Genomic DNA, 21,801 nt, shown 5'->3' on the forward strand with positions numbered 1-21,801 from the left:
CTGGCTCCTTAGAATCTATTGACCATACTTGTGTTTTATAGGCATAAAGAAAATAAACTGCCATCAAGTTGCACCTTGTTCAGATAGAGGCACAAAGGAAAAATGAGTTCCTTGTATATCAGAGCACTCAGCTGCCACCTGCCTCTTCCCCAGTGCATGGTATCTAGAGCTGTTTCCTTGGAAACAGAGCCCGAGACAAGGGTTCAGGTGTTTGTGATTTACTGAGGTTGTGCTATTTCCTGTAAAAGAGAGAGTGAATCCTCATTGAGAAGGACAAGTAGCAGAGCAAATGTGTTCTCAGGTAGAGGTGAGCCTTGGCCTAACTCATAGGGAGGGTAGCATAGATTGCAAAGTTATCCACCCTTGTGGAAAAGGTGCTGAACTTTGATCCCCACTGTCAGTCAATCTTTGGTTGTGGACCATGATGTGGGAGAGTGTCAAGAAACTCAGCTGAGGGCTAAGGGCTGGTATCCTCAACTGAGGGCAATGGTCTATAGAAGGAGGCAGCTGTAGGCCCTGAAATATGATAAAAACCCTTGTGGAGGCATTCATCTTTGTAAACCGAGTTTTTATAAATTGAGTCTCCATATATACATATACACACACACACACACACACACACACACACACACACATACATATATATGTTTATCTTTGAGCACAGTTGTTTGTCTAAACTTCCTTTAATGCTATGACTTATTTTTCAAATGTCTTTTGTATGAGGTTGATCCACATCCAACAGTTCTTGACCTACAAGAACATCAATTTCATCAGTTTGATATGGTTCAACCTACTTTTTTGTCTCATTGCTTTAATTTATTTCATTATTCTTTTACTCAATGTAACAAAAACCACATATACCATGTGGTATGTGCATCATGGAGGAGTCTCTTATTTTGGAACTTCAGGGCAGAATGTTCCTATGTGGCTTCATCTTGCTTAATGTGATCACTGTTTTACTCCTTTCACTAAAATATAAGCAGAACATTTTTTCAGATTTTTCAATTTGTTGAAGTTTACCCACGTGTGACTGATTCAATACAACTCAGAACATTTCCTTTACAGCTATCAAATAATAGTACCCATTTGCCCTCAATAAGCCTTATGTTCCATATGTTCTGTGAATCAAGTAGAAACCTTTTGTGGAAGGAAGATATGACCATGGGGTTGGACCCTTCTTCAGGTTGTTTAAAAATATTTACTTATCTCCCATTGGTCATTGAAACACTATCTTAGTTCTATTGAAGCATTAAAATGAAGCATAAGGTCTCTCCTTTGCCCTCAAAGAATCAGAGGTCAACCACTAATCTCAATACTTTGTATTATTAAGAATATATACTTATGGTCAGATCTTCTTGTCCATTGAGTTTTTTTTTTACTAGTATATAATGTATTTTCTTGTCTCTTATAATTTTTTTCTTAAGGTCCATCCGTTTATAAATATAACATTGCTATTCCAGTTTTATTTTGTCTCATTTTGGATAGATAAATCTTTTCCTCTTATTTTCAATTTTTATACGTTTTCTTGTGTGTGTGTATTTTTTATTGACCAAATATTCTCTGGTCTTGATTTTTTTTTTTTTTCAACGTTTATTTATTTTTGGGACAGAGAGAGACAGAGCATGAACGGGGGAGGGGCAGAGAGAGAGGGAGACACAGAATCGGAAACAGGCTCCAGGCTCTGAGCCATCAGCCTAGAGCCTGACGCGGGGCTCGAACTCACGGACCGCGAGATCGTGACCTGGCTGAAGTCGGACGCTTAACCGACTGCGCCACCTAGGCGCCCCTCTGGTCTTGATTTTTAATTGTGCCTATAGAGATTTCTCTTAATGTATGAGATTATCTAACTACATGACCTTAATATTGTCATATTATTTTCCATTTTCCATTACTACAATTTCTTTTCTCTATAGCTTTCCACCCAAGAGATTTGGTTTTAGTTTACTAGTTTAAAAGTGATTCATTCTATTTTGTTGTTATGATTGCCCTTAACTTAGGGTCCACATTCATGTTCATATATCCTTATTAATATCTAAATCTTCTAGTAAGACAAGTCTCATCTTGCCCCTTCCATTACCTCTCATCATGTTGATATATTTCATTCTCAATTTTTATTTCTGCCATTTTATGGTTATAATTTCTGTCTTTTACATGGTCTTTCTTTTTTCTATTTTCATTTTTTAATGGCAAAACCATACTCAGAGTGCTTTATTACCCTACCTTTCTGAATTTCCTACTTCACCCTCCTGCATTTGTTTCTCTTCTTGATCTAAGAAGGCCTTTAAAGCGGTCCTTATTTGGCAAATATTCTGAAGCTTTGTATGCCTGAGAATGCATTTTATGCTTCAAAATTTCAATAACATTTTAACAGTTTATCAAACTGTAGGTGATAAAAATATTAGACAAGTATGTAGTATTATAAGCATTTTTATCCTAATTTGCAAAAGATCTCACTCTTTGGAAGGGCTAAAACCTACTAACATAACATAACTAAACATAGGGGTTTTCTATGGACTTCTAACTTAGTAAATATCACATCCATTATGGTTTGAAGTTTGAATAAAAACTACCATGGCTGTTAGGATGTGCTTTTGCCGGGAAGATAGCAAGGAGTAAAAGGAGACAGGTTCTCCAGGGATGAGATTTTAGAGATGAGATTCTCCAGGGACGAGGGCTGCCTCCAGTATGTAGCCTGTCTGCCCCACTTCCTTGGAGGTGGACCCCATTCCTCCATCTTTATATACACTGCTTCACACTACATTTCAGGAATGACATGAGCCCCTCCTAACACTCTTACCTTGTCTTCCGTATACCTTGAAACTGTCACTACACTCACTGCCTAGCCCCCCATCTTGCCCCACCTACATACTGCAGTGCCTATTGTAACTTGGTCTTAGATTGCAGCCATTCCTGACATATTCTGACAGCCTTGCTCTCCCGATCTTAAGTCATACAGTCCTCAGCTCATTTGCTCTCTTCCTCTTCAACCTCTCCTCCTTACATTCTCAAAGATGCTGCTGGGAGTGGAGTGTTAGGGGAGAGCAGAATGGGGTCTGGTAGGGGGGTGTTTGGAAGTCGGGGAGAACACAGTTTGACCCCATCATGTTGGTGCCTGTTCCTCCTAAGAAACACTTTTCCAAATTTTTGTAATACATCGCTTGACATCTGTTGACACACTCCTGGGTCCTGGGATAGGTTTCTTGCAACTTGGGAATAACTAGTTGCAAATTAGGAACAGCTGGAATTGGACTGAAAAATATTTATGAGGCTGAATCTTAATACCGAGCTGTATTTTTTATTATTTGTCCCATTGGAATATAATAGCTAATAGCCCTTATGTTCTATGGAAAAGAAAGAACAGGGGAGAAAAATATTCCACCAACATTATCTTTTGTGAAGAAAGAGTCTTTTGGTTTATGATTGTATTAGAATGAGTATGATATCAACAACAATTGAAAGCGATGTTTTGCTTGTAGTACTAAGCAAATAATTGTGCCCTTGAAGGTTAGAGGAAAGACAGAGAACAAATATGCTTCCTTGTCAATTCCAATTTCAGTTTCCCAAATTTGAATCCCGAATTTGAATGGTGTTGGAATATAGATGTTGTTCCATTTTCATTACAACCTGGGAGCTGTGCAATGAAAAAAGTGAATGGTGTAGTTCAACCCCTTAGGGAAGTCATTTTCTAGTTGAGAAAGAAGGAAGTCTAGATGAAAAATGTGAATAAACACAGGGATGTGGTATTTGTTTTCAAAACAGGCTGAACACAGAGTAGATGAGAAAAAAAATTCCATTAAACTGCCCTTTAGAAAATGGTCTTTAGAGGAAGGAATTCTAACTGTCCCAAGTCTATCCCTCCTGGGATGGAAGAGAAAAGGCAAACAATAAAAATAGTTTAATTTGTAAATTTTCAACCATATCTAAAAAGACTTATTACAAAGATCAGAGCAGAAAATTCCTGTTTTCTTACTGGTCTTAGATTTACTGGTACTTAGACCCCAAAATAATGATATTAATGATCAACACTCAATAGGAAGTTTTCTCTGGGTTTATAAAACAATGAAACTATACCAAATGCCAACTGAGTATATGACAATACTCAGGGAATGCACAGAGGGATGTTGTGAAACTTCATAGTATTTATAAAAGTTCATACATACAAGGAGCAAATAGCACAGTTAAGAACTGATATTAAGGATTCCAGATAAGATTCTTTTTTAGTTTTAATTTTTAATGTTTATTTATTTTTGAGAGAGAGAGAGAGAGAGAAGGAGGGAGAGGGAGAGAGAGAGCACAAGCAGGGGAGGGGCAGAGAGAGAGGGAGAGGGAGAATCTGACAGTGCAGAGACAGATGCAGGGCTCAATCCCGAGAACTGCGAGATCATGACGTGAGCTGAAATCGAGAGCTGGACGCTTAACCAACTGAGTCATCCAGGTGCCCCTCCAGTTGAGATTCTATGGAGAGTTCATCTTTACCATTGATGGAGGTACAGCTTCTAGCTCAGCTGTGGCTCAGTGCGGGAGATTCCAAGAAAGAAGCAATTTTTTTTTTTTTCTGAGACAGCATCGTTTATCCATCAACAGAGTTCCTTTTATATGTCACAGACTCACCGAGTTATCTGAGTAGAGGAGGTACCAGAACTCATCTAGTTAGGGCCCAGAGTTTAAAGATGAGGAAACCAAGGCCCAGAGCCAAAGTGATGTTCCCTAAGTCACACAAGGAGTTAGTGGCATAGGAAAAAAAAAAAAAATAAAGATTTTATTTTTGAGTAATCTCTACACCAGCATGGGACTTGAACTTACTACCCCAAGATCAAGAGTCACATGCTCTACCAGCTGAGCCAGCCAGTCACCCCTGGCATGGGAAAATTTTTAATACTTTTCGGCATCACCAAAAAAGAGATGCTGCATCTTTAAATTCTAAAAATAAATATTTAAATTACTGATATTCCGTAGGTAATTTTTCAGGCTAGTGCAGAAGAGCTCTTTAAGACATATGGGTAGGAGTAGTATATTTCTCCCTGTCATTGAGAGCAGGTTTTTCCTCATAGCACATGTCATAAACTGCCCTCAGTAATAGAAAACTTGGATCACTCCCATGTTTTGTTCAAGGCATAGACTTTTTAAAAAATTTTTTAATGTTTATTTATTTTTGAGAGAGAAAGACAAAGCGTGAGTGGAGGGAGGGGCGGAGAGAGAGGGAGACACGGAATCCAAAGCAGGCTCCAGGCTCTGAGCTGTCAGCACAGAGCCCGGTGTGGGGCTTGGACCCATGAACCATGAGATCATGATCTGAGCTCAACCAACCACACTCAACCAACTGAGCCATGCAGATGCCAAAGGCATAGTCTCGAGCAATAAAGCGGATCCAGTGTTTGGTATACAACTGCTAGGGTATGACGGGTCCTACCCTCCAGCAGCTCGAAGTCTTTATGGGAAATAAGACAAACCCATATTTCGTACTCTTCATTCCCTTACCAAGCATTTTGAAGGACTTCCACCTTTACATCGTAAGTGGAGTGGTGGAAGAAGTTTGCAAGACATTTAAGCAGTTCAAGAGAAACTAGAAATACAAACCTGCAGGTAGAGTTGGTCGCCTCAAACACAACTAAATTCATTTACTTTTTGGGCAAAAGAATTGTGAGTGTTAGGGTTCCTGAGTGGCTCAGTCGGTTAAGTGTCCTACTTTGGATCACGTCATGCTCTCAAGGTTCATGGGTTTGAGCCCCACATAAGTCTCTGTGTTGACAGCTCACGGCCTGGAGCCTGCTTTGGATTCTGTGTCTTCCTCTCTCTCTCTCTGCCCCTCCTCTGCTCATGCTCTTTCTCTCTCTGTCACTCAAAAATAAATAAACATTAAAAAAATAAGAAAAAAATTAAAGAAAAAATTGTGAGGGTCAAATAGAACACATGTGCATGATAGTTCTAGCTCAGAATTCCCTTGACTTGCAAAATTTCATACAAATGAGTTCTTTAGGAATGCAGTAAATGCATCCTAATTCTTCACTAATTCAGAATTCTTTAATTTTGCAAGTCAGAAAATCCTCTTTTCCATAGCCATCTCATTCATTCTTTCTTTCCTTAATTTATTTACCCAGTAATCATTTGCTTGTACTCTGTGCTGGGCAGGTCCTGTGCCAAGTGTAAAGGTCCTAAAACTGAATGACACAATCCACGTGATGCCCAAAGGCTTACACTTTCATAATGACAGCATTATATACCTAGGAAATACACGATTTGCTGTAGGTATTGCTAAAATAGTTTGTCACATCTATTTTGAGGGATGTTCTTCAGACGGTTACACTGTAACTTGAGTGGTTCACAAGTCTACACCAGGAAACGAAGTGGAAGTTACCGTTTACCAAAGATGAATGGAGTGAAGGAGATTTAGAAGAAGATATAGCTCAGCTAAGAAGCAATCTCAAAGGAATGAATTCTGAATAGCATTTGTAGCACTCTTGCCAATTGTAAAATGTTAACATTTCTCACAAATTTTCCTCTGCTTCATAATTTCTGGTAGCCAAGAAAACCCCCTTCATCTTCATGTGGGAGGCCACCAAAGTTAGAGCTTTGAATTCCATTTCTCATGTGGAGTCAAGACTTAAAGAAGTGATTTGACCACATTTTGCATGTTTTCTTTTTTTCTGGTTGTCGGGGTTCTGATTTCTTCAGTTGGTTTGAGCTCATTTATCTGTCTTTGTTAGAGAAGTTCGTGTTACCTTGGGAGAAGAAGTGACATTTATGAGAAAGCCCCACACTGGTAACAAACACTTCATAAGGCTTTATATTAGTGTGGTGGCAGCTGGGATCAAGAGTGTAATAAAAATCAACTGAATATTGTATTCAAATACCACTTGTTGATTATCCCACAGTAGTGAGTGAGCAAAGGTCCAATTACTCTGTGATACAATATCCAGGACATGAGTTTGCATCCAGGATAAAAGTATGTTGTGTCTCATTTCACCTGAGCTTTCTATCTCACTCATCCTTCTATGCTGAATAATGCTCTGATGATAAAATTACTAACTTTTCAGTTTTTTTGAGGCATAATAGTAATATGCTTTCCAGAACACTTAGCACCAAATAAACAGTCTTGAATGACTCTGTCCTTCACCATACACCTACTCACTGCATAGCAAGCCACTCACCTATGTAGAATTTATTTTGTTTCATTTTTCAAGTAGGTTCTATGCCCAACACGGGGCTCAAACTCATGACCCTGAGATCAAGAGTCACTCGTTCTACCGACTGAGCTAGCCCAGGTACCCCTGTAGAATGTATTTTAATGGTTTAGCTTCATTGTTACCATTCTTATTGTGAGAAGATTTTCACACGATATTTTATTGTCCTCTGCACTTAGCATCTCTAGCCCTCATGCGGTACAAAGTCTCTCTATTCAGCAGAGATATCAACACTCAACATTAATTTTCTCCAAGGCTTCTCAGTGTGTCTTCCCTAATCGGTAGGGAAGTCATATCAACATGTCTACCTGATGCTTCTTCACTCATCCTAGGGCATAGGGGGTCTAGAGTCACCCAGGAAACTCTTGAGTCTGTTCCACACTGTAAGGCAATGCTTTAATATAAACCTTCTTCTTTATTCTCTCTCTTGGATTACATAAATCTTCCAAGCCCCCCAACCTCTCACTCCACTTCCACAGCCTTCCATATTTTGCACATCAGTCACGATGACTTTCTCTCTTCTTCTTTTTTTTTTTTTTTTTTTTTTTTTTTTTTAATGAAAATCTGATCACACATGCCCCTTTCTTGCTTAAAGTACTTCACTGGTTTCTCATTGCCTGGAGAATGAAGTCAGACTCCTCATCTGACACATAAGCTCCATTGTATTATGTCTCCGGTGTGGCCTTTCATAACTATACCAGACACTCCTGACTGCTTCTGATCTCTGAATGAGGCACTCATGTCTTCAATATGTGGCTGTTCCTTTTGCAAAATGATGCACCCCACTCCCTTACCCTGGCACCCCTGTCCTGTCTCCTGAGTAACTTCCCGGCATATTACCACTGTACCCTTGCTTTGAAAGCACAGTCTCTGAAACTTTCATCCTGGATTCCAGTCATGGCTCTGCCGCTTTCTAGTTCTGGACCTGGACTAAGTCATTCTGTCTCTGAGTGCTTTAATTTCCTCATCTGTGAAACAGGGTAATACCAGTGCTCACTAGAGTGTTGTGAAAAGTAAACTAATATGTGTAAGGAATTCGTCATGTGAGTGCATAATAAATTGTTATGGCTAAATCCATTAACCTTCAAAGATATTATTATCACATTTTATTTTACATTTTTAGTCAGCTTGAGGATAATATAAAGGCAAACCCACTGTGATAAAAAAAAAATCATAAAGAGAAGAAAGCATTCCAAAGCCAAACATAAATGATGAGGGAAATACCAGTTAATTTGGATTCGTCATTTTCTGTTCTCGTCTGTTGATTAGGGTAGTTAACACACAGTTTCTGAAATTAAAGATTAAAATGAAATGGATATAAATGAATGAGTGTCTATATTGGAAAGAAGGAATGGAGTATAAAAATAGGTATTACAAAATTATTCAATTACTTTTGTAATCTTAGCTGAAAATTTTATTGGAAGGTTTCCAACATTTTTAAATTTTTGGATATTTATCCTATTATATCTTAAGCGACTAGGAGAATGAAAATTTGCCATTGTGCAAACTCTAATGATTTATATAATTACCCTAGAGCTTGGCCTAGGTATGCTAAAGATTCTGCTGCCTCCAGGACCAATTACCTGGGTCTAAGGTTTGAAATGGTACATAGAGTCCAGTCCTGAGCCATACTTAGGATCTCAGGAGACCTCAATGAATGAGAACTAAGCACTTTCAGATGATTTCTGGAATGCTATTTAGATCTGTAGTTGGCTCTGGGACCAGATCATGCTTCTATTTAAAACAATGGTCTTAGGCAGCTAGGAGTCTTGATGTTACGATACCCAGAGGATTTCATAGTTGGGAACAGAGTGTAATGTTTGGGATTTAGTGAAACTATAGCTTTAAATAAAAGCAGGCTCCATTTGCGAAAATCTGCTGGAACAGAGGGAGGGAAGCCTGAGGAGATGTGGAACAGGACCTCCTTGGCTATCCTAGCAGCCAATGATGGCACCCTCCCTGGGCCAAGGCCAGATTGTTGGGCTCCTCTGAATTTTACTGGAGGATTAGGAACTAGTCACTGCTCTACTGATTTAGTGATTTACTGATCTCACCCTAGTGAGAGTGAAAGGGGGGCAATTATTTTCATAATCCTGATTTGCCCAGGACAATAGTAGGAACAAGGAATGCTCTGGCAAATCAGGTACTGTGGTTCCCCCGAAGTTGAAATGAGGAGAGATGGTGAAAAAAGGGGGGCAGATTTATTATGAATGATAGCTCATCCCTGCCCTTCATGTATGTGGGTCCCTCATTCTGCCTCTCTCTTTTCCTGCATTACCTTTGCCTTTTTCTATCTTAATAGGTTTAAATGTATGTATAATGCTTAGAAGACCCCTGCAACAATAATCATTTCTATATAAGCAAAAAGCCTCTCTCCTATTAAAATGGCACTGTGTTGTAAAGTAATTGTAATACCCTCATCCTGTAAGATTGCAATGCTTATGAAGTCCCTATACATTGAGATTCTTAATGTTTGCAATACACAATGCTTTATATTCTGAGGAAGCATTTACTCTCTGTAGACACATCTGCATATACTGGGATCTGAGCATGATTGGTTTCTTTCGCTTTTGGAGCTTTTCAGTTTGAGGCCTATTGTGAGGATTGAGACATAAATATAACTTTGTTTCCTCTCTGTGAAATCTGCCATGTGTTTTAACAATTCATTTATTCAATAAACAATTAATAACTATCTATGCTATATGCCAAACACTGTTAAGAGTTTATGTGAGACACAAAGATAAATAAGATATGGTCTCATGCTCAATGTATTCGCCACTGACACTTTTTTTTCTATGTCAAGAATATCTGCCCATGTTTTTAATAACAAATCAAATCAAATTTAAATTCAAATCAAATGTTTACATTTGGAAGAATCTACTGTGGTCAGTGATAATATACTTATGTCATTGCTTAAATATCTATTTAAATGAAATTTAAACATTTATTTCTCCTTACTCCTACCCCTGATCACATCCTGGGCAACTTTTCTGTGAAGCTGAGTCATCCAATGGTGGCTATTCCTGAACATGAAATTCTTGATTCCAAAGAGGTAAATGTAAGATACGATTAAAGATATAGTTATCCATTTCCATGTAATATTAGGTTGTGGAAATAAATCTTATTTAAAAAAAAATTAATAAAGTATTTTTAATATTGAAATTATTTAAATATTATTAAATTATTTAAATATTAAATTTAAATATCTAAATTTTAATTTTTTAAATGTTTATTTTTTTTTTGAGAGAGAGAGACAGAGGATGAGCAGGGGAGGGGCAGAGAGAGAGGGAGATACAGAATCCGAAGCAGGCTCCAGGCTCTGAGCTGTCAGTACAGAGCCCGACTTGGGGCTTGAACTCACAGACCACGAGATCATGACCTGAGCCAAAGTCGGAGGCCTAACCGACTGAGCCACCCAGGCACCCCAATATTTATATTTTTTAAAAAAGAAAAAAACTAACTGGCCCACTTTGTGTTGTTCAGAAGCAATTGATAGCTGAGTAAGTACATTCTTGCTGCTTGTCGATGTGAAAGGTGGTTCTAGAGGTCCCCACGTGTGTAGCACCTTGATCATAAACCAACTCTTTCTATCCCAATATCTGTCTTTGTGATTTCCACTTCGGATACATATGTGAAACACTGTTGTCCTGTCTCGACCGTCAAAGAGTGCCCATAATACTTATGGTGGGTGTTGTGAATCAGCAGCCCCAATGTCTCATGATGTCTCAGTTATAGCTCATTGGAAGGTGTCTGGTGAGCTCACTGAGCACTGCCCCTGATCCCCTGGTAAATTCTGCTCAGGGCAGTAGCATATAGGCAAAAGCATACCAGTTGAAACATACCTGTCAATTTTCATACAAATGTGCAGTCACTTCACATTTTGTGCCCCTCTTCATAGGGGCACCTGGGTGGCTCAGTCTGTTAAGCGTCTGACTCCTGATTTCAGCTCAGGTCATGATGTCACAGTTCATGGGTTTTAGCCCAGGTTCAGGCTCTGGGCTGACAGTGTGGAGCCTGCTTGGGATTCTTTGTCTCTCCTCTCTCTTTGCCCGTCCCCTGTTCTCTCTTACTCTCTCTCTCTCTCTCTCTCTCTCTCTCTGTCAAAATAAATAAAGTTAAATTTTTTTTTGTACTTTTATAAATGCTGTGCCAAAGAGGCAAGGAAAAATTGTGTGCAGAAATTTTTAATTTTCTCTTAATCAAGAGCAAGGATAATTGAATAATGTTTTCTTCTTCTACATCCTCTCAAAGTGGTAAATGTGAGGGAAAATAAGTAATTTTTAAAGGGCTTTTAAGACGGGGGTGAGATATCTCATGCTTTCATTTCAGATACCCTTGGATAGTGACTTCTGCAGCCTCCAAATTTAGAAAAAAATAAGCATAATACAAAAGAGAAGTATGAATAATACAACTGCAAATAAAATGTAACTTTTCCCAAAGCATATTTTGTACAATTTAGGGCACATTACCCACTTTTCTTAAACTGAAATTCCTATTCCTGCAAATTTGAAAACTTTCTTCATATGAGACCATGTGGCTCTCTGCTATAACATTAGTCATTAAAACATAAAACTGTGTTATGAATAAGTGTGGATTTCTACCCTTGATCACTTCTTTGATTATTTTTAAATAGGATTATTGGTTCAATGACTATGGGCATATGGAAAAAATTTAATACATATAGCCAAATTGCGTTCCTAAAAAATTGTAACAATTTACCCTAGGAGGAGCCTATTTTTATAACTGTTTTCGCATTTTCTTGCCAGCATTGAAAATTGTCATAATTGTCAATTTCTTGAGAGCTTACTATACGTTAAAAAGTATTATGCACTTTACATGCTTTATTTTACTTAATCTTCACAAAACAAAGATAAGTACTATTATTGTTCCCATTTTACAGGTGAGGAAACTGAGGCTGAGGGAAATCATTATATTGCCTAGAACCAAATAGCTGGGAAGGGTCTGCTCCAACAGGAATTGAATCCAGATCTGACCGCCTAGAGCCTGAGCTCTTAAGTGCTCTACTACTCTGTCCAGCTCTCTACCTAAATCTCTCTATCCTATCGAAATCTTGCTTCCTTTTAAAGTCCTATTTTAGAATATTAATAATTTAAGAGAAGAAATTATCTTTCATCACATTATTTGCATTGTAAAAATTCTGGACTTTTCTGTGATTTTTGTCTGTTTTGTTTATGAATTATGCATTTATCTACTGGTATTCTTATTGACTTGTGAACTCCCTTTATATATTAAAGATATTCACTCTTTGTCAGTGTGCTAGCCCTTTTAGGGTGATAGTGGCAAATTGTGTAAGAGTAAAAAATCAGACAAACCATTATGTCCAAAGGTGGAATGACTGAATAAATTTTTCACTGATTTCGGTGAGTGTTTTCATAACTCTCCCATTCGGCCATTGAGTTGACAGCCTGCTCTGCATTTCTTGTCACTGATTAATTAGCTTCTTGACTTCAGTAACCTGCAGAGGTTTAGCTTCTCTCCAGCTCTTAAGCCATTCCTTCTGTCATCTGATCTTTTTTTCTTCTTTAAGTAATCTCTACATCCTTCTCTCTATGACCTTACCCACTCACACTCTGTCTCTCTCCCTCAAAAATAAATAAACATTAAAAAAAGTTTTAAAAATAATCTCTGCATTCAACGTGGGGCTCGAACTCACCACACCAAGATCAAGAGTCATGCACTCTACCAACTGAGCCAGCCAGGTGCCCCCAAATTTTGCACATTTCAGAGGAATGTAAAAAAACAATAGTGACAATCAAATGTTTTCTTTCTTTCTTTCAAACATAATAATTTTGGTTTCAACTCAAATAGCCTGTTTCTATGCAAAAAGAGTGTTTCTACAGAGTAATAGAAAAATCAGCTGGTTATTTAAATAACAAAGGCATCCAGTTCAGCTAGTAAGTGCTGAATTAAGAACCTTTGAACATGTTGCAGAAGAGGATAGCTTGGATATCATATTTGTATTTTTTGCATCAAATATCATAATTCTAGGGACAAACTTAAAATCAAGCTAGTGGATAAGATTAACCAAAAGCGATTTCAACCTCAGATTTCAAACATATGGGAAACAACATAAAGGAAACTAAAGTTTGAAGTTTAACATTTGTGAGATAGTTACTGTTGGTGTTAAAAGACATGTAAACAATTAAGCAAAAGACCATTTTATGCTTCCAGTGTGCTGTGTTTTACTTGTTGGTAATACTGGCATGTTTGGAAGCAGTTTGACAACTTTTTATAACTCCTTATGATATGTGGTCAGACTGTAATATTGACCCATATATTTTCCTCAAACCCTCTCTTTTTATTTATTTACCTGCAAAGCATCAACCAAGAAAATGATGTTTTTATACAACAATTCCATTCTTGTTTTAAAAGTTTTTATTCATTTATTTTGAGAGGGAGAAGAGGGGCAGAGAGAGAAGGAGAGAGGGAATCCCAAGCCGGCTCTGGGCTCAGCCTGGAGCCCAACATGGGGCTCGTTCTCATGAACCATGAGAACATGACCTAAGCTGAGCTCACGACAGTCACTCAACCAACTGAGCCACTCAGGTGCCCCTAAAACAATTCCATTCTTATGACTTTATGGCCTAAGGAGTAAACCATTCCAATTATATATGCAGTGCAAATAACGAATTATGGAAGAACCTTGACTGGATCTCAGAATTTCCCCCTTGGTTTTTCCTTCATTTCTGAAGGTAGCGGCTTGTCTTTCTTACTGCCAGAGAATCCCACCTAGTATTTTCTTTCAATCATGTTATTTGTAGATACTAGTTTTTAAAATTTGCTTTGAAATTCATTTAAAAACAAACAGACCCCAAATATATCTGATTTGATTTGCTCCTTGTTTTTATAAATCATAAGATTTATAAAATAACTTTTAAAGGAACTAACTCAAAACAACACTTTCATTTACAATCTAATTCAGTGGTTCTCAACTCTGTCTGAACATTAGAATTCACTGGGACTTTTTAAAAGCCTCAGTAGCAGGGTTCCACTCCAGGCAAATTAAGTAAAGGATCTCTGGAGGTGGGTAAAGACATTGATTGTTTGAAAAATCTCTCCTGGTGATTCAAATGGACAACAGGAGTTGAGATCCTCAAATTCTAGCTCCTTTATTGGTAGTTTAGGAGGGCAAATTGAATAAGTTATTCAATCTTGGAAACCAACATTTGAAAGTAAAAGCAGGAGAATCATAGCAAAAGTTTGTCTTGGAGAATGCTTTGAATTAATTAAAAATCTGGTCACATCTTTCTGTCTAGTGTCATAAAGATTTAACCTGTGCTTTAACCTGGTAGATTAACTTTGAGAGCTCTGCTCTATGTTGAGATTCACTGCAATTTCTTTAGTAAAACCTAATATTTCTTTCTATTTTCTTTGATAGTCCCCACAAGCTTTGGAAAACCCATAGGCTGGGCAGGGGATAGCATTTGGCACAAGCTGAGTGTGAGGGTGGGGTGGAGGTATTACATTACAAAGAATTTTCTTTTAGCATTCTATATGGCACTTTTAAAAATAGTTGGCTAATGATGAGCTGTTATACAAGCAAAGGAGGTCACTTTCATACACGTCAATTGTTCACACCAATACAGTAGTTTCCAAGTAGGTGTATAACACCATCTAATTTATAGCAAACTCCCTGCGTGAGGTAAACGATTTCTGAGTAGAGTTACTTCAAAGAAATTAAATTCTAGTAGCAACAATTATTTCTGATTGTATTCATCATGTCTTGTGAATTTGGCAACACTTTGATCCACAACCATTTTATGACCCACTTGTCCTTCCACAGGCTTAATTGTGAAAGTCATACTGGGGAATGAGATAGAAAGAGACCTGCTGCTCCTCGCATCGCCTGCTACATGCAGCCCTAGGCCTATTTTATTTTTAACTTGAGGGTCGATTGATTTCCAAAAACATGATTAGATGCAGTTGATTCTGACCTTTTGGATCCACTTGCTAATAACACAACTTGAGAGCTAATCATTCACCAGCTGCCCATAAACACACACAAGGCAAATTCTTCTCCTATTTTCTCATTCTTTCTCTCTGCAGATTTTTTAGACATTTAAGAGTTAGCAAGATAACAATAGTGCTAGCAAGGTGACTAAGACTTTCTGGCTGCTGTGGTGCATATAAGCCTTTTTGTGTTCATTTTACTTTGAATTCCAGAACCTCTATTGATGTTTAAAGTTCTAATCTTAGGGAACACACATCTTGTTCCTTTATCTTTATCCTCCAGATGAGAACATAGAAAAGGGGAAATCAGTGTCTTGTCCATGGAAGCCACTCTCATTTTCTGGTTTGATTCAAGGGTAAAAATGAAATTATCAAGAAGAATGGGCCCCCTCTACTCCCTTCAGGCAATTTCTCATAAATGTTATTTCTCAAAATCAGGCTTTCATAAATTTTGGATTGCTGAGTTCAAGGTTGTAATCTCAGACAAGAACTCAGAATCTGGATATTATTAAGTGTTGATTAAAATAAAATTCCTATGCTTTGAAAGACAGCTGGCTAGAGGGACAGGGTAAATTTATCTTATAAACACACCTCCTGTGAACGCCTGAATGGGTAGCCCCCCTGCCCAGGCATCCAGGTAGACAAGGCAGTGATAACCAGAAGGACATTCCTACCTCCAGGCGTGGCAGAACTGGAACCCATCAAAATGACTTTCCTGGGTTGTAAGCCTCCTGCCTGTTTTAGGGAAACATAATTTTTAAAAATTCTGCCAATCCAGAAATCATCTTAAAGATAGTAGAGGAAGGAAACAATTTTGTTATTGAATAAGCATTAAACCAGAATGTGATATATATATCGCAATCACACGGAGATTGCAAAGACAGGAAGAAATCTCACCCTGCATACAGCCAAGTAGATATAACCCATTATATATATGTTCTCAAGATAAACCATAATTCAATTCATCCTCAAGTAAGATTGGGCAGTAGCAATTGGGGTTACTACCTGTGTTAGTTAATCAGCTTTACATAAAGCTACAATACACTTTTCACGTCTTTATAACAGGAGGTAGGAATCAGCTGGGTAGGCTCTTATCCTCTCTCAGAAACTAGGAAATGTGAGTGCTATCTCACTTGGACATTTACATTCAAAGGACATGGTTCTCAAAGTCTTGAGAAAGACATTCCTAGGTCTTAAAGCTGACAGAATTCCTGTCTAAATTTCAGAAGAATTTATATACATTTCAACAAGAGGAGAATGTATTTACAGCAACAAGGTTTTTTTTAAAGATTTTTTTAGTTGTTTTTGAGAGAGAGAGAGAGAGAGAGAGAGAGAGAGAGAGAGAGAGAGACTGAGAGCAAGCAGAGAAGGGGCAGAGAGAGAGGGAGACACAGAATCAGAAGCAGGCTCCTGGCTCTGAGTGCTCAGAACAGACCCGACACGAGGCTCAAACTCACAGACTGCGAGATCATGACCTGAGCTGTAGTTGGACGCCCAACCAACTGAGCCACCCAGGCGCCCCTGCAACAAGTTTTTAAAGTAAATGCTCTATGAAGGAGAGATGGAAATTGCTTCCCTTATTTTCAACATGGAGAATGAAGTCTTTTCTTTTTCTTTTTTTTGTTTTTATTAAAAAATTTTTTAATGTTTATTTTTGAGACAGAGAGAGAGAGAGAGAGAGAGAGAGAGAGAGAGTATGAGTGAGGAGGGGCAAAGAGAGAGGGAGACACAGAATCTGAGGCAGGTTCCAGGCTCCGAGCTGTCAGCACAGAGCCTGACATGGGCCTTGAACTCAAGAACCATGAGATCATGACCTGAACTGCAGTTGGATGCTTAACCAACTAAGTCAGCCAGGCATCCCTGAAGTCTCTTCTTTTTAATTTCTCTTTGTTCTTACACTTGGTTGACAAGGGGGCAGAACTGAAATCTGAGAGAGTATTACTCTAAGTAGTCATTAAAAAGACACAGGTCTTATTATTTCTTCTCTAGGGATGCAGTTGAATATACTAGTGAGAGGTGCAGGTTTGACAATTTTGGGGGCTCTCCTTCCAAGTCGTCTCAATATATTCATGTTGGTTTTTTTTTTTTTTTCAACGTTTATTTATTTTTGGGACAGAGAGAGACAGAGCATGAATGGGGGAGGGGCAGAGAGAGAGGGAGACACAGAATTGGAAACAGGCTCCAGGCTCTGAGCCATCAGCCCAGAGCCCCACGCGAGGCTCGAACTCACGGACCACGAGATCGTGACCTGGCTGAAGTCGGACGCTTAACCGACTGCGCCACCCAGGCGCCCCTCATGTTGGGTTTTGTATAGGAGTGAGTCATGGTAAAGCTGAGCAAGTCAGAAACTCCTTGGACTTCCATTCCTGCATGTGCTAATTTTTCAAGATAAACAAACAAAATATGATCTGGCTAATCACTATTTGGAGCTAGGGTCATCCAGATATTAAGTGTTTTGACCTCAGATTCAATGTTTTGCTCTCTAGCCTCCCTTATACCTACCTTCTCTATCTATCAAGCTACGTTTATAGCACTGCTAATTACTGAACATTTTATAGCTTCTGGCTTCTGGATAATGAATTCTCATAGTAGATCTTGTGTTCTCACACCAGAGTTAGTAGTTATGTCAATGTCCAAAACATATTTAAAATCTTTCAGAAAAAAAGTGAGTATGCAGCAATATTATACACATTTCCCAGAAATGGCTTTTTTTCTGGATACATGAAATATGGCTTCATACTTACAAGGACACATATGGAGGTCATTTGGCTTTCATTTGGCAGAGAAGAGTATACATGAATGGTTTTGTATAAAAAGGGAATAAAAAATTTACACAGCACATTCTTCTAAGAAATGCTTTCTGTAACATTGGCTTAAAGTTTTACAGCACTACATGACTTATTATCCAAAGTTCACTCAAAATAAATAAAACAATTGGAATTTGAGTCCCTTCAGAATTATGATTTTTAAAAATGCCTTCAGCTCTTATTTATATTTTCTTATTTCCAAAATAAGTGTGTTGTTCAACTGGCAGCATGATAAAAAATCCTGAGACTTAGTGCTAGTCTGAAAAATAAGGATTGATTGATTTATTTTATTAATGAACTTCATCTTTCTGAAATGTTGGACCCGTGTTTTTCCCAAGTTACTTGACGCTTTATATACTGAGATGGGCAAGGGAAACTAGAAACTTCATGAAATGTTGAAAATCCTGACTCCGCCTGTCATAGGATAATGTATCATTTCAAACCAGCTGCTCGATTGTGATGCCAAATGTTACTTTGATCTGCCAGTGGGTTCAGGAAGAACTGAGAAATAGTGCTGAGTTTGCCAGTGTGACAACAGACGATGGACTACCTGTTCCTCTTCCATCTGACTCAACTATTTATGTGATGATGAATCTTATATTGGAAAGAGAATTCCGAGGGCATTTCGTCCAATATTTTACTGAATGTTATGATCCTGTCTGCAATTATATCCTTATGCATCTTCTGTTTAAATACTTCTGATGACAGACGGTTGATCATTTACAAGCCAAACATAATGTGGGTTTCCGTAGATGGCTGTGACAGACTAATAACTACACCAGCAGCAAAGACAAATAGAAAACACTGGACGGGCTAGGGTTTAGTTTCAAATGTTGTGGCTTGGCCATGATATTTAATCTTTGTGGGCCTCAGTTTCATTCACTGTAAAATGAGATCAAGGGATAATGGAGAAGATCTGCATTTATGCATGCAAAGTGCTTAGCATATAAAATACATAACACTTCATAAGCATTAGCTAAAGGATGATGATTCCTTTAAATCTCTTGGAGTATTAGCTACCAAATGTTGGTGCTTTCGGGAAAATAAAAAAAAATGATAGTTTTTCTTTGTTAGAAAGAAAAGGAGGAGATGCGATTTAGTCATTTTCTCCTTTTATTTTAAAGCTTCACAGAATCGCAGATGATGAAGGCTACAACTTACTTATTTTATGACTGATTTTCTGTAGCCAGAACAAATCAGTACATTAGTGCAGGTACCCCCTTGTTTTAGTAGCATTTTCCTTACCTCCTCCTTCTCATCTAACAAATGTGGTTTCTCCTAAATGATACAGACTATAACCACGTTTCCCAATCCTGCCTAGCTGCCTGGCCATATTGTACTCAGATTTTCTATCTGCTTTACTTACCTCTTACACATAGCTCGCATTTCTCTTGGAGCCAGCTTTCCCAGACCACTGTGTCATCACCCTATGATCCAGCCCAGAACATAGCAGGCAGAGTTACTTATAGAAGAGCAGTGGACCTCTTTGCTTCTCCACCTGCCATTTTGGAATGCTCCACTGACACCTGGAAGTATAAAGTTATGGTCATTTTCCTCCATTGGTGCCCTTCTGTCGCAATGTTGGTTCAGAGTAATGTTTGAGAAGTAAATTTTTCTTCTGCTCTCATCTCTGATACTTTCTTTTAAACTTTCTTTCTTGACTTGTATAATCTACTGATTTCCAGCCCACTCAGTTTAGTTTACATCACCTGTTCGAGAGACTCTAACCCGTCAAATAGGAACATGGAGAGACTGATGGATCAAGAGATTATGAAAATCCCTCCTGTGCCACACAGCAGCATTATCAAGCCAATTGACTCAATATATGAAATGAAAACAACAGAAGGTTCATTTGCGGTCTCTGTCTTTTGTAGTGTTCCATTTTGCAAAAGCTGGGACTTATCCCAATCCCACTTCACTTTACCTCCTTGTTTGAGATGTTACATTCTAGGGAATGATGCAGTCATCAGTGCTAAAGGAAAGGGTAGCAGCCAAGTGATTGGCAGGTGAGAGCTTGTGGGTGGAATATGGCAACGCTGTACCTTAAGGCTGCACCAGCCCCTCAAAGCCATTATAACCCCTTGAACGAGGCCAGAGCTGCTCTTCTGAGCTCTCAAGAGATCAGTCTGATGTGAAGGTACAGCTGTACCTGTACAGCTACAGGTCTTTGTTATGCCATTAATTGTGGAATAAGAAAGCTCCCGAGGGGGGAAAAATTCCTACTGTAAATATTTTTTAATATGAGACTCCATGCCCAAATATTAATATATAATATATAATTAATATATTAATATTAATATATAATTTTCAGATTTTTAACATGTTATTTATCTCATTAAGCTGACTATTATTTTCTCTTATCCTGCAGCAATGAAGTTGGAGCAGAAGCTGAAAACACAGGCCAAGCTGAAGTTTTCTGGAATGCTGGTGCTAATCACTTGCTAGATTTGATGTGTAATTTCTTTTTTCCAGTGTGACTGTTTCCTTGATGAACTGAAGTGCAGAAGTGGAAGTAAAAAAAAAGAAAAAAAAAAAAAAAAGGTCCTGCAGGCATATAGCATCACAGTACCCTACTAACCTTCAGCACAGGAAAGATTTATCCACAGCTTCTCGCACCACTGTTAGAGCCTTTAATGCCTTCTATTAAGCTGACAGCAATACTAACATGCCCCTATATTTAGCAGCCGAATAAAGAAGAATCATGGGTAAATAGAAGAGCGGTTGTGACTATTTTTCAACACCAGTATTATTTAAGACACACATTACTTACTGAATCCGGTCTTATTTCCCTTTTGATATATTTGTTTTACATGTAAAGAAAATGAACAACTTAAGAAAATAAGCCCATGCCTGCCTTCAGGAGATACTGATATTGAGGGGTTCATTGGGGTGACCTTGAACATGAGAAAGTTGGTATTTCACATAACACACCCTGGTTTCCTGTTGTGTTTAGGTTCAGGACAGGCTCTGTGCTGGGGCAGCCCAGTGATGCTGAGCATCATGTTGTGGGGATGTCCTGGACTCTCTGGTTTCTTGGTTTGTTGTCACATGATTCTTGTGATTCAGAATCAGTTCCTACTGATAATCTTGGGAGCAGTAAAGACCGTAGAACAAACGCACGCTGTGATGACAATCCTGGGAGCCCACCCTTCTGTGAACCCAGTGCCCACCATATTGGCCGTGCTCAAATTCTTTCATCTCAAGTAGTCTGTCCTAGCCTTGTCTACGTGGTTTCCTTTTTATAGCCTTCTGTCCAGCTGGGAAGCCTAGGGCAAAACACACTAATGGAGAAACCATGGCAATTCTAGACAGAGAGCTCCTGGTAGCAGGTGAGCCTTGCTATTGGCTCCTTTACTTACTTCTTGCACATAATCCTTGCTCCCTTGTAGCCAGCTCTGTTTGAGTCACAGCTCTCTCAGACAAGTGCTTCATTACCCCATTATCCTGGGATAAGGCAAGGCAGGGAAAGTTGTTTACAGACGAGTAACTGGCCTTTCTCATTCTCCACCTGCCATTTTGGAATGATCTGTTGTCAGTCATCAACTGGCACCTGGAAATATAAAGTTCTCATATCTTCTCCATTAGTGTATGAGGCACAGGAGAGCTTTAGTAAAGGTCTCTGCTCACCTGTCTCCCCCAAACAAACAAGCAAACAAAACTACTTCTCTATCAACCTGCTAAACTGTGTGAGGCATCACTTTAGATTATTAATAATAAATCTCTAGTATTCACTGCGTTCCATCATGTGTCAGCCTCACACCAAATGCTTCATGTGAATTTTTAAAGTTTATTTATTTATTTTCAGAGAGGGAGAGTGTGTATGTGTGAGCAGGGGAGGGGGA

General features: G+C 38.5%; 1 protein-coding gene across 13 annotated transcripts in view; it reads left to right on the forward strand.

Annotated features, from left to right (window-relative positions):
• LOC123608530 (muscular LMNA interacting protein) overlaps positions 1-20,674 on the forward strand; it is a 250,015-nt gene extending 229,341 nt beyond the window's left edge. For 2 of the 13 annotated variants that reach the window (XM_045498558.1, XM_045498564.1), the window contains 2 exons: positions 10,180-10,233; positions 12,082-12,270. In XM_045498558.1, coding sequence (XP_045354514.1) covers positions 10,180-10,233; positions 12,082-12,132 — 105 coding nt within the window. In that variant the 3' untranslated portion in view covers positions 12,133-12,270. Of the gene's footprint in view, positions 1-10,179; positions 10,234-12,081; positions 12,301-20,327 lie in introns of those variants that run through there. The other 11 variants (XM_045498559.1, XM_045498566.1, XM_045498562.1 and 8 more) reach the window with 9 other exon arrangements.
• The last annotated feature ends 1,127 nt before the right edge of the window (positions 20,675-21,801 follow it).

The sequence above is a fragment of the Leopardus geoffroyi genome, chromosome B2 (genome assembly GCF_018350155.1).
Source record: "Leopardus geoffroyi isolate Oge1 chromosome B2, O.geoffroyi_Oge1_pat1.0, whole genome shotgun sequence".
NCBI classification, from domain to species: Eukaryota; Metazoa; Chordata; class Mammalia; order Carnivora; family Felidae; genus Leopardus; species Leopardus geoffroyi.